This window comes from Pan troglodytes, chromosome 12 (genome assembly GCF_028858775.2).
Source record: "Pan troglodytes isolate AG18354 chromosome 12, NHGRI_mPanTro3-v2.0_pri, whole genome shotgun sequence".
Classification (NCBI taxonomy): Eukaryota; Metazoa; Chordata; class Mammalia; order Primates; family Hominidae; genus Pan; species Pan troglodytes.
The window spans coordinates 67,632,463-67,645,631 of NC_072410.2; the positions used below are offsets into that span (position 1 = coordinate 67,632,463).

Below are 13,169 nucleotides of genomic sequence, written 5' to 3' on the forward strand. Positions count from 1 at the left end.
AGTTTGTATTTCTTCTGTGATTTTTGCTTGTTCATACTCTTTGCTCATTTTTAAATTTAGGTGTTCATTTTTTTTCCTGATTTTATGAGAGTTCTTTACATATAAAGGATGTAAACTCTTGTGTTATAGTTTTCCCTCAGTTTTCTAAAAGATTTTTAGTTTACATTTCAGTGGACATTTTCAGTTTTCACAAAGGAAAATATATTTTTTATTTACTTATAGTTTTAATTTTACACTTAGTTCTGATCTATTTAAAATTGATTTTGGATTCCGATTAGAGATTATTTTACCCCACGTATTTTTTTGGTGTTAGAGTTGTTTTCCTATTCCCATACTCTGATCTAGCTCCCTAGGGCCAGGCAGCAATCATGTGGAAAAGCCAGAAAGTTAATGTTTGCCAGATTGCCTTCCATGAACTGGGCAATCAACTGTAGACTACGGGTGTTGGTGCCATCTAGTGTTGTAGATGGAAGATCAAGTCTGTGGAATGATCTATAATTGACTGTGTAGAATAAATTCAGTTGGACAGAGAAATTTAGCGAGCTGTGAATATCGTTTTGCACTAACAGATGAGTTTAAAATTTTTATAAACAATTTTGAATATTGACATCTTGTACCAAATCAAACAAATGCTTTAATCATACTACTATAAACATTATGAAATTATCTTAAAGATTTCCCCCAAACCTGGATACTTAAATGAAGACATTAAAGTTTAAGAAGATCTGTTTAGAGCCTAGTGACTATTAATTCTTGAATTCAGAATTTAAAAATGCGTGCTTGAGGCAGGTGCAGTGGCTCACGTCTGTAATCCTAGCACTTTGGGAGGCTAAGGCGGGCAGATCACGAGGTCAGGAGATCCAGACCATCCTGGCCAACATGGTGAATCCTCGTCTCTACTAAAAATACAAAAATTAGCTGGGCTTGGTGGCATGCACCTGTAGTCGCAGCCACTTGGGAGGCTAGGCAGGAGAATCACTTGAACCCGGGAGGTGGAGGTTGCAGTGAGCCAAGATCGTGCCACTGCATTCCAGCCTGGTGACAGAGCGAGACTCTATCTCCAAAAAAAAAAAAAATGCTTGCTTCAGCAGCACATACTAAAATTGGAATTATACAGAGAAGATTAGCATAGCCCCTGCACAAGAATGACGCATAGAATTTGTGAAGTGTTTCATATTTTTATATAAAAAAATTTTAAAAATGCTTTGGGTGTTTAAGAATATTTGTATGTTTTAGATTATAATGTAAGAAGTTAGCATATTAGTTTTCATAAATAGTGTCACTTTCAGTTTATGAATTTTGGTATTCATTTTTGGTACCTTATGTTAAATTTTTCATAGACTTTAAAATGCTCGTTGTTTTGCTATTTTAACTTGTACTGTCATTCATTTTCTAGACTAAAATCTTTTTCCAGTTTTTAAGATTTAATTCAGTAATGTTGAAGTGCTGTAATTTAGTCCATAGAGGGCATTATATTACAGCATATGGTAGGGTTTTAAAAATTAACTCCTTTCAGTAATGAAACATGTTAATTTCATACCTTTGTGTAGCTCAGAATAGTTAAATTTTGAAATAAGCTTAAAACTACTGTGTAGCTATAATTGTTTCTTATTTTTTAAAAAACATGCCTATTTTCTGTGGCTGGAAAGTGTAAATTATTTTAGCTCTCAAGAGCAGCGTACATAAGCAGTCTCTAACTTTCAGAGTAGCATTTTCAATCCAAATGATTGCTGCTTTCCCACCCTCTTTCCCTTGCATCTCTAAATGTTGTAAAGAAAAACGAAGCAAAACAAAAACCTGAGTTTTTCCTGGGTGCAGAAGTAGAGGAAAGAAAGAAATGGAAAAGGAAGAATGTCTTAGAATAAGAGCTGGCTGGGGTGTACTTAACACCTTGCATAGTGCTGCCTGTTCTAAAATCTAAAATATAACTTTCTACTGTCTGAAATCTTGCCAGTTAGATACCACCCCCCCACACCCTCCCCCCCCAAAAAAAACCCACCAAAAAACATACACACATTTTCTGAGGTCATAAAAGAGTTTCTTGTTTAGTAGGAATTGATTTATGCATATTTCCTACTTAAGAGGTAAATGCATGAAGGAAACGAGAGTTTGGTTTGAGATGTGAGAAAAGAAACCGTGTAGGTAATTTTACAGCATATTACCCTTTAGAGCTTATCCCTTCCTAAGGTGCAAAGCAAAGACATTATGGATATGTATTTGGGGAAGTTTTCATCTTTGATTTTTTTGTCATGCTTGGGAGAAGGGGATACTGGGGACATGGACATTGAGGAGTGGGAAATTGCCAAATATGAACTTTGAACAGTTTATTTCAAAAGTTCTGTGTAAAGCTGATTTTGAGTTCAGAAAAAGGAGAATACTTTCTCCCTCTTCTCCCCTCCACAAACACACAATATGAAATAGGGCTTAGAATTCATACAACACTTTTATTGGCTTGCAGTATAAATAAAGGAGTTTTCTGTGGCCTCTCCTTTGTGAGCCTTTGCTTTTATGGGAAAAGAGGTTCCTGTCTCAAATAGCCAGAATGCCATTCTGCAAGTTGAGACATATGTGCTGTACTTGAAAATTGTCCTCAAAAGAATTAATTTTTTTAAAAGTTAGGTAGTTGAAGGAAAACAAAATAAATGAAGATAAGTTTTTAACAGATTTATGTCCTTTCTTTATTTGACTTGTTAAGTTGGGGTTCAGTGTGGAATAGGACCTATAAACTATGCAGGTGTACATTTTTCTCAGCTGGAAAATAATAGAACTATACAGCAACGACAATAGTTTGTGTATGAGAGGGGGCAATTCTGTTTAGAAAGATTGGGTTATTGCCTAGAGTTGAATGACTTAATATATGAGCTTTCTTAGATGTGCCTTACTTGTCTTGTTGCTTCTTAGTTTGATTGTTATTTTTAGCATACTGATAAGTAAATAGCGCTTACATAGTGCCTACTTTTTGTCAGGCAATGTCCTAAAGCCTTCTATTTTTAGTAGAGATTATATGATTTTCACAATAAACATAGCCCATCTGGCTTTACATCTTTAACAAATTTGTGTCATATCAGTTTTTCAGATTTAAGCACTTTTTTGCTTAACTTGCCAAACTTAAAACAAGTCTAGTTGAAAAACTTTATAAGAAAGAACTGGGCAAAATGTCAGTTGATTTCCACAAGCTAGTTTTCCTTGTACACTTACAAAGACCATAAAAATTAAAGAAGTAGATGTCACTATGTAGGCTGAAATGTTTACTAAACTTCAGGGCTCCTATTTTGACTTTTTAATCTGTCAGGGGTGCTATTAAGTATGTTTAATGTTTAGATGAGTGGGTATGTTTTATTACACATTCTTGCCTCTCTCAGACTTTTTTCTTTAATTGTTAAGCCAAATCAAGTACCACAGAAGATACAAGTAGTCTTAAGTGCCGAGTAACTTGATCACAGTAAATCTTTTTTCTTCTACTAGTGAAGTAATCTCTGACTTGAAAATAGTGTTTGAGTACTATAGTTGAGTGTTTTATTCTAATGCTAGTTATTTATTGGCTTTCAGTTTTAAGGGACTTGTTATTAGAAAGTCAGTATTTTGTATTTACTAAATAGTTTGAGATTCTGAATGTTGTGTGGAGAGGCCAGACATTTTCAGGCCATGATATGGCTTGATGACCGGGTTCTCAAATATCACATTATGCAGGGGTTCAGTGAATAAAGTTTAAAGTTAAATATTAACTCGAGCTGAGAATACTGGGCTCTTTTAAAAATTACTTTTCTTTATTTATGTTTGGAGTTAGAGAGGCAGATAGGGAAATAAATGTGTCATTGATATTCAAGCCACTTCCTTTTTCCCCTCTCATTTTCCTAATTTTAGTTCTTTCTATGTTTAACTCTTACATGTTTTGTTTTTAGTTTTTGTGGGTACATAATAGGAGTATATATTAATATCAAGCCACTTCTGATATTAAGGATTTTGCAGCCCACAGATGGCAGGTTCCAGAAAATATTATCTCTATTTCATTTTAGCTATACAGTCTTAAGTATGTATTTTTGTACATAGGCTACGTATCTTATAGTATTTTCGCAAATTGCATTTTAAAATATTTTAGCTGATTTGTTAGTGCCTTTTCTGCTTAGGCAGATATAAGTATCAGGTGAATTGATTGTGGAACATAAGTAGAGACACTGCATTGGAATGAAAATCAGTTTTATAAAGTTGAACACAGATTTTAAAAATGCTGTACATAGATTTGTTTTTATATTTTTCAGTAAAATTTTAGGCCAGGTGTGGTGGCTCATACCTGTAATCCCAGCACTTTAGGAGGCTGAGGTGGGAGAATTGCTTGAGCCCAGGAGTTTGTGACCAGCTTGGACAACACAGGGAGACCTCATCTTTAAAAAAAGTGTAAAAATAAAAAATTAACTGTGCATGGTGGCACATGCCTGTGGTGACTGAGATGGGAGGATCGCTTGAGCCTGGGAGGTTGAGGTTGCCATGTGACCAATGATTGCACCACTGCACTCCAGCCTTGGTGACAGAGCGAGACCCTGTGTCAGAAAAAAATATAAAATAAAATTATAGTTTGGTTTTATGTCATTTTCCCATGGCAGATTGTATCATTAGCCCATGAATATATCTCCCCAAGCTAAGAATCTATTAATACTGTCTGTAGAGGTGTCTAATAAATATTCAAAGATTGAGTTGGAGCAGATGATGATTAAGAGTAAGTGTATGTTTGTAACTCTCTGGATTTCCATAATTGTAAAAGAGGAAAAAAGATATTAGGAAGATTAAGTTGCTAAAGTTTTCTGTTCAAATAATATGTTCAATAAACATTAGTAATTTGACTTTTATTTTCTGTTTATCCCTTCATAAGGTGCAAAATGCTGAATGTTTTACGTCTTAATAAACTTAGGAGCAATTAAGGAGACTCATCATTTCACAAGCTTGAAATTTAGGCTATTAATATTTGATCAGTCCATTTTTATCTTATCAGGTAACCATTAATTTTAGAGTTTTAAATGAAACTGAAAACCAGTAGCATAATTCGACCATCTGTTAAAAAAAGAAAGAAAAAAAAACTGCATATGGCTTTAATTGCATTTCAGATACATTCAGTGGTTAGTTCTAAGAACAACCCTTATTTCCTTTCTTTTGGTAGCCTGCCCTCTCCCTGCAAATGCAGCTCCATTTGGTATGAGCAACAAGGCAAATGCCTAAAACAATCAACAGATAGAAGGAAAGCATTAATGCTGGAGTATTAGTAGCCTAGTTACAGATTGCACTGCGTCAGACTGTTCCACACCCAGAAGACGTCAGGTGACTTCAGTCCTGCTGCAGTTGTGCAGCAGAGGAGACTGCAGACTTCGGTTGAGGAAACGGGTATTTCATGTCTCAGGGAGTAGGTTTGTGCAGTTACAGCTTTTCTGTTGGTATGCATAATTAATAATTGGAGCTGCAAAGCAGATCGTGACGAGATGGACGGTCAGAAGAAAAATTGGAAGGACAAGGGTATATCTGCTTTTAAATTTCTTATTCAGTTTTTATATGTGACCACTAACATATTTCTATGAATAAGCTTTGGAATTTAGATATTTTGGATTGAAAGTGAAACCTCTGAAGAGTTGAAGTCTAAAGGATTAAAACGGCTATCTCACGTGTTTTTACATTTGGTTGTATACCAGAAAATGTCATGCTGTTCTGTTTCACTGGCATTCGGTTTAGTCTTTTCAGTCCTGCCGTTTAGGTTCTGTTCTCTAATCTTGTACATTGTAAACAATATAGATCTAACAGATTTCATTTGTTCGTCACTTGGATGTGGTAAATACACATTGCTGTTTTTGTGTTTCACAGTGACATATTTTCTGTGACTATTTTTAAAAACCTTACTTGGTGTAGTTGAAATTCTGTGCAAAGGTTTGTAGGTAGCAAGATATTGTGTTTGCAGTAAGCCTCTTCTTTGAAAATCTGATTTGAACCTTTAAAATTATTACCAACTTTCTTTTAATCAGATTATGTGCATCTTGAAATCATTCAAATTACACAGTAATTTTAAATGCATGTCTATATTTAAGTCACTAACCTTTGTCCTTGTAATAACCAATCAGTGATTTTGATCCCCTTTCCTCCCCCTTGAAAGCCCAGATCCTTTCAAATCTCAGTGGATCATTGTGTACGAATTTAAGCCTGTAAATGGTAAAATGTTGACTAGAATATTTAAAGAATATTTTATTATGTAGATGGTTAAATCTACCTTTTTTTCTTTAAAAGAAGGTGGTAGGCTGTATATCTGACCACTTATAATAAATTACCTTTAAATTATTAGAGCTATTTTTAAGTAGTCCAAATAGACATTCTACATAAGCAATTTTTTTCCTGGCTACATTCAAGTTTTATAATTTAAAAAAATTATTTCCTTCTAGCAGGATTGGCAACAATATTTCTAAAAGTATGTAGAGCTAATTACAGTAACTTTTACAATATCTTTTTAAAAATTTGTTCAATAAAGATGTGGGGAAAAGGTGAATTTAAGATTGAGACCATATTGAGACATTGGTAAGATTTTATGGTTGCAACTTAAAAAATAATAGAAAACAATACAGCTTTGGGTTTTGCCTTTAGGATTTCTTTACATGTGAATTTAAAGAGAAGGATTTTTATTTCTTCATCCTGTTAGCCGTTGACGTTACAGATTGATGAATTGATATATGGTAGCTTTTGCTAAGTGAAAATGATACAAATGATAATAATACAATAAATACAGGCCTTAAAAGTAGGTGAAAAGTCGTACCAGGGCTCATTCTGCAACTATTAAGGTTCTTTATTAATAACTTAAGTCTTAAATCATTAAATAACATCTTAAGTTCTTTATTTGTTGAAGTAATTTAAAGGTATTATGAGACAGGAGAAATTAAGATCCAATGTAGTTCATATTTTTTCCAGAGATTTGTTTGATTATTTTTAGGTACTCAAATGTAAAATTGAATTTACTCCTGAATATCTCTGGGGAGCCTCACTTTGTAAGTGGAATGGCCTAATATTTTTTAGTACCTGTCTGGCTGTTTTGGTCGGTAAGATTAACTTTGCCTGTTTTCTGATTCAGTGGTTAAATTATATTTTAGTATTTTCTCTATCAGCAGACAATTTTAATATTACAGAGTAATATTTAAGATTACAGAGTAAGGTTTAAGTTGGAAATCACTGAGAAGTTGGAAGCTGTCATGGAATGAGTTTTTCCTCATTTAAAAAAAAAAATAGTTTGACAGCAGAGAAGGAGCCTAATCTAGGGTCTAGGTAAATTTAAAAAATATACTTAGGCATTTTTCTACTGCATTCTCCCCCTGACCACCAGTACAGCATAGTGACAGATTTGAGAGATGCTCTGATTTCAGTGTTCTTTAAAAGGTGGTGTGTGTGTGTGTGTGTGTGTGTGTGTGTGTGTGTGTGTGTTTGCTTGCCGATTAACTAGTATTTAAGATACTCGATCTTTCAGGCTGAAAGCATTAATAATTTGCATTCTTTTATATATTCTTCATATTTTCTGTTTAGTAGGATACTTATGACAAATGACATTTACATAGTATTCGATTATTGGGGTTATATGGAAAATTTTGATTAAGGTAGTCAAAAGATTTTTAGGAGCTTAAAATAGGAAGGAATGGGTAGGCCTAGGGATTTGGATGGGGTAGGAGAATGATATAACCACTAAAAAACTGTAGTTGAGACAGTAAATAACTTTCTGGGTAGAACAGAATATTTAGGACAGGAGTTGAAAGATAAGATTGGTGTGGTCAAGGAATGTAGAAAATTTAGATGAACTAGATTAGGTTTCCTCATACTTCTCTGTAGATGAGAATCATCTAGTGCTGCTTAAAAATGCAGATTCCTTGGGTCCTGACCTACCAAATCAGATTTTGTAGGGCCTGGCAATCTGCATATTAAGCATCCTGGTGTAATTCATATTGTTGGGCAAATTCGAGAAACAGTGATCTAGGGTTTAAGCCTTGGTTCTGGTATATTTTGATTTTGGCTAGAATAAGAAACTTACCTTTTTGGTTTTAATTTCCTCGTTTGCATGCTGCCCAGGGTTCCAGTTGAAAGGTTCTCTGGTTTTATGGAAAAGATACCCTGGGCCAGACCGCAGAAGACATTGAGTTTTGGATTTGATTGTAAAAGAAATAAAAAGGATTTGGAAGTTTTAAAGTAGGGAATGGTAAATGATAGCAGTTGGTTTAGGGTGCTGCATAAGATCAACTGGGGGAGAATAACCTATAGCCACACCAGTTAGGATGACTGTAGTTGTGCCCAGATTTAAAGTAGATAGGCTTGAATTTGGCCTGAAATAGGAAGGAAGAAGAAGCGGCAGATTTGAGAAATTCAAGGAAGGAATACTTGGCATTTGGTATAGATTTGCAGGACAAGGATGAGGTGTAAAGACTCAAGGGGCAACATGAAGTTTGAATTAGAGTGAAATATTGGCAATGACAGTCCTTTAGTATTAGTAGAAATAGAGCTAAAATAGAAAAGATGCCAAGTTGAGTTTCAGACACTTTGAATTTGAAGTGATGATAGAACATCCCGGAAGCTCAGATAAATGACAGGTTTAATGATAAAGAATTGGGAGTCAAATGCAGAGTGAGGCAGGTGAATACTATGTGAGGAGATTTGCACTGAAAGAACTATTAAGAAAGGAAAGCCTAAAACCTACGTTATGGAGGTCTGCGGCTTTAGGGAAAATGAGGAGGTTCTAGAGCAGTAAAAGAAGCAGGATAGTGTAACTGATACTAAGGGGGGAAAGAATTTTCAAGAAGGAATGGGCAATTAAATACTTAGAGAAGCTGGTTAATATGAGTGAGAAACGGATGTGAATCTTGTTAAATTTTAAAAGTAGGTGCAACACTGTTCTTTATTGTTACAGTACTCTTTGGATTTGTCAGTTAATGTGCCAGACGTAATCTTTGAGAGAAGTTTCTGTAGGATAGGGAAAGAAATGTTTCTAGCATTAAAACTCGATATAATTATATCTCAAGACAAACTAGTTTTGGACCATTTCTGCAGCATACTTCCGTGTAGAGATTCTTTTAGGGCTCTCTGATCTTTACTTATGATAAGCTACTTTCATTTTTTGAAAGCCTTGAATAAAGCTCATACTGACATTTTGGTAGAGAGTAGTAGGGGTCTTGGTGTTTGAAATGCCTTACTTGGGAAGGCCAAAAAAATGCCCAACAAGGGAACTTTGGCATTAATTAATTATGGGGCCTACTGATTGGAACGACTCTCCTTTCAGTTCTAAACTTTGTTAAAACCGAATATTTAGGCATTCATTAGATACATTTTCTAGATCTTGGGTTAGTAGTGCAGCACTACATAGGTATGTGTTATAGAGAATTTAGAAGGTAAGTAGAAGAGTAAAACTCACATCGCATAGAGAATAGTTTTGGGGCATCTTTTTAACAGGGTAATGTGTGTTGGGAGGGTTTTGTGGTATATTTTATTCTGTAGTCTTTTTCCCCCATTAAGTATTTATTTTTTAAATACTGTATGCTATTTTAATGAGTACAATATTTTAATTCCATGTAGTTAAATCAGGTTATTGCTAAAATTTTGCAAGTACAGGTTGAACATCCCTAATCTGAAAATCTAAAAGCCAAAATGCTCCAAAGTCTGAAACATTTTGAGCACTGATGTGATACCACAAGTAGAAAATTCCACACATAAATACTTAACACAATCTTTGTTTCATGCACAGAATTATGTAAAATATTGCATAAAATTACTTCCAGGCTATGGGTATAACATGTAGATGAAACAGAATGAATTTCATGTTTAGACTTGGGCCTCACTCCCAAGATACCTCATTACGTATATGCAAGTATTCCAAAATATTTCCAAATATTCCAACATATTCTAGGCCCACATATTACAGGAATACTCAACCTGTAAAAACAATGCTAAAATGATTATAACTGAACATAAGTCTTTGTTTCTATTTGTGATTATTTCCAAATTTCTGGGTTATGTTATTTAGGCTTTGGGCGCCTTTTACAAAACTGCTTTCCAGAAAGATTGTACAAATTGTTATTTTCATCATTGAATGTGAGTGTCTATCATGGATCTGTGGCTAAGGTTAAATAGTATGTATTCCTTTCTTACAGTTTTTACTCTAAGATAGCTATTTCGTCAGTGTTAACTCATTAAATTACTTGATAAGAACCAGCTTTATATTGTAAGATGTGTAAGCAGTGGGAGCAATGGTGGAAATAGCCTTTCTATTTTATTTACCCAAGTCTGTGTACTCCTCATCCTTACCAGGGCCCCTAACTGATCTTTCCACTAAATTATGTGTGTCACAGCGAAATTAAAATTACTCTTCCAAAGTGCAACTCTAATCATGGCACTTAAGGGATTTTCCTTTACTTACTTTTCAAATGAAGTTTCTTCTGTCTATCCTGGATGTTTAAAAGGCATTCCATGGCCTAGCCCCAACCTTTATAATTTCGTCTGTCATTACTCCCTGTCGCTAGCCACACTGAAGGACTTGTTTTCTAAACATACCTGTTCTTTGCCTTTGCTTGTGTTTTTCTCTCCACCTTGAAGGCCCTTTCTTCCCATTTCATTTTGCTCAAGTAGTCCTTATCAAAGGCCCGGTTCTCCTTGAGGTGTTCACTAAGCCTCCCTAGGGAGGTAGTTCAGTGTTCCTCACTCCCATCTCTCGGTTTTCATTTTGTACTTTTTTTTCCCCCCCTAAGGGAAGGGCATGAGGGGTTTCATTTTGTACTTTCTATTACAATTATTTATACATAAATATCTTGGCTCTTTTTCCAGCCTCCAAATTTTTTATTGACTTGGTGCAGCTTGTCAATGAAGGAAAAGGCTGAGAACTCCATTGTTCAGCCAGGTTTACTTCTGGCCTTAAACCCACATAAATTTTTGGAAAATTTTAAAATATGATTTCAAGTGGGAGCAATTAGAAAAAGGATTCCCCCACTTTTCCCCTTCTTAAAGGAACAATTCAGCAACTGAAGGAACTTCTGTAGATTCAGAATTTTTAGAGTATTCCTGCAGATAAGGCATTCTATTAATCATTTATTCCAACTTTCCTGTTTTACTGACAAGGAAACCAAGAAAACGAGAGATTTAAATATTTGTCAGGCCCACACAGGACCATGCCACAGGTCCATGGTGGCATGAAGCCTTTGTTTTTATTTTATAATTTATATTTGCACTTGAATAACCAAAGATTGAAAAGTATGTAAGCTAAAACGGCCCATGTTTTGATATTTTATTTGTGCATAGTCTACTTGTGGCATGTTACTGAATGTCGTATACTTCTTTCGTATTGTCCTCACTGCAATAAAAAAGGCAGGCAGTTGTCTGTCACACTAATCATGGAAGAAGGTAGGTGTGGTTAGTCATTTAGTACAGGTATTGTCAAAAGGTTAAACCTAGTGGGAGTTCTCTGGGCCAGGAGAATAATTTCTTTTCATCTTTCAGGATTGGATTACATGCTGGGATGTAGGCAGAATATCTAGGCAGAGAATAGAATTCTTAAATTTGTTCTCTGGGTGTCCCCTAAGTTCCCTTTTTATGTACAGCCACCTCAGTATCTGCAGGAGATTATTTCCAGCCCTCCACCCCGTGTCCCCCTACACCATGGATACCAAAATCCACAGATGCCCACGTCTCTTATATAAAATGGTGCAGTATTTTCGTAAAACCTACGCACATCTTGTTGAGATCATCTCTGAGTTACTTTTTACAATGTAGGTAGTTGTTATATTGTTCAGGGAATAATGACAGGAAAAAAGTCTGTACTTGCTTAGTTACAGATGCAGTCATCATAGGTCTAGCTACATTTTTCCATCCACAGTTAGTTGAATCCGCAGATGTGGAACCTGCAGACATAGAGGGCTGACTGTATTCACTTGGTCCCATCTCTTGCTAGAATTTGCGCTAAGGGGTGATGTTTAATTTAGGCAGTACTTTTCTTTGCATCCTTGGAGCAGTGATCTGACACCACATTTATACTTATTTCTCTGCTCTATCATGAATAAGGCTGACATATTACTGAGTGTGTGTGTATTTTTTTTTAATCTGCTTCATGGCTTTCAAGTTTGTTTGATTCAGCTGCCCCTTAGGCATTGGACGTATTATAGACACTAAAATATTTTGTGTCATCTTTCTTCAAATACTATATCACTACCATATTCTATATAACATTTTCTTATGAAGCTCAAAGCAATTTAAAAACTGAAAAATTACCAAATTATCAAATATTAATGATTATTTGTACTGTTCATTGATTCGATGAACATTTATATTGTGTGTACAACAGTTATATAAGGTTATGGAAGAAGAAATATAACTGATTTACTTACTAGTGAGGTTCATTCTGTGTTTTGAACTAGTAATTTGCTTTGAGCTCTTCCCCTCCCCCAACTCCAGTATATTAAGCTTCAAGTTTCTAGAGTTACGGGACAGTATGTTTTCCATTTAGTTTTTGTTAGTAGAAAATAGGGTTTTGAGCAGTAACCTGTTTCTAAGACTTGGTGCCTACTTATTTTAAGCTTTAGATGGGCCAACAAGAAGGAAAATTTAAACTATAGTAAATTATACATTGAACCAGTTTATTTTCTAATTTTAGGTTTCTATTTATGCAGGTCTTGATCAATTCTAGTAACTTAATAGCCACATGCTTATCAATATGTAACAGAAATACAGACTTGTCATAGGAGAAGTTCTCATTTTAACATTCTTTACAATTGAAAAATCGTTAAAGTGAGTGCAGGTAGGGAGAGTCATGTATATCCAACATACTTAAAGAGAAGATATTTAGCTTTACCTTAGAGAAAATGAAATTAAAGGTAGGATTATTCTGTAAAGAGAAAATTATCATAGTTTAGGAAAACTAGGAGTGCGAAATTAGAACTGTTTTCTGCCCTTTTCTGCTTGTTTTCTCCTAGTAAAGCTGGAAAGAGAGTGTAGGATTAAGGGAAATATTGAAAACTACATGAACTAATGAAGTAAACTGGTGAATTTAATTATAAATGAAGCATGTGTGGTGTTATCGAACTTCACTTTTCTCTTAGAAAAATTCGTGTTATCCTTAGAAGACGGCAAACAGCCATAGGTAGTTTTTATGTTCCTGCAACATATTTGAGGCATTTTCTACTTGAAAT

At 34.8% G+C, this 13,169-nt stretch overlaps 1 protein-coding gene and 1 non-coding gene across 6 annotated transcripts in view; both read left to right on the forward strand.

Annotated features, from left to right (window-relative positions):
- Window positions 1-13,169, forward strand: part of RTN4 (reticulon 4) — a 77,906-nt gene that overhangs the window by 34,582 nt on the left and 30,155 nt on the right. The window contains exon 1 of one of the 5 annotated variants that reach the window (NM_001033911.2): window positions 5,319-5,502. The exons of the other annotated variants lie outside the window; for them this stretch is intronic. Coding sequence (NP_001029083.2) covers window positions 5,469-5,502 — 34 coding nt within the window. The 5' untranslated portion in view covers window positions 5,319-5,468. Of the gene's footprint in view, window positions 1-5,318; window positions 5,503-13,169 lie in introns of those variants that run through there. 5 annotated transcript variants of the gene reach the window in all.
- LOC112208318 (U6 spliceosomal RNA) lies at window positions 1,078-1,181 on the forward strand. Its single transcript, XR_002942720.1, has one exon. It is a non-coding gene; the product is annotated as a U6 spliceosomal RNA (small nuclear RNA).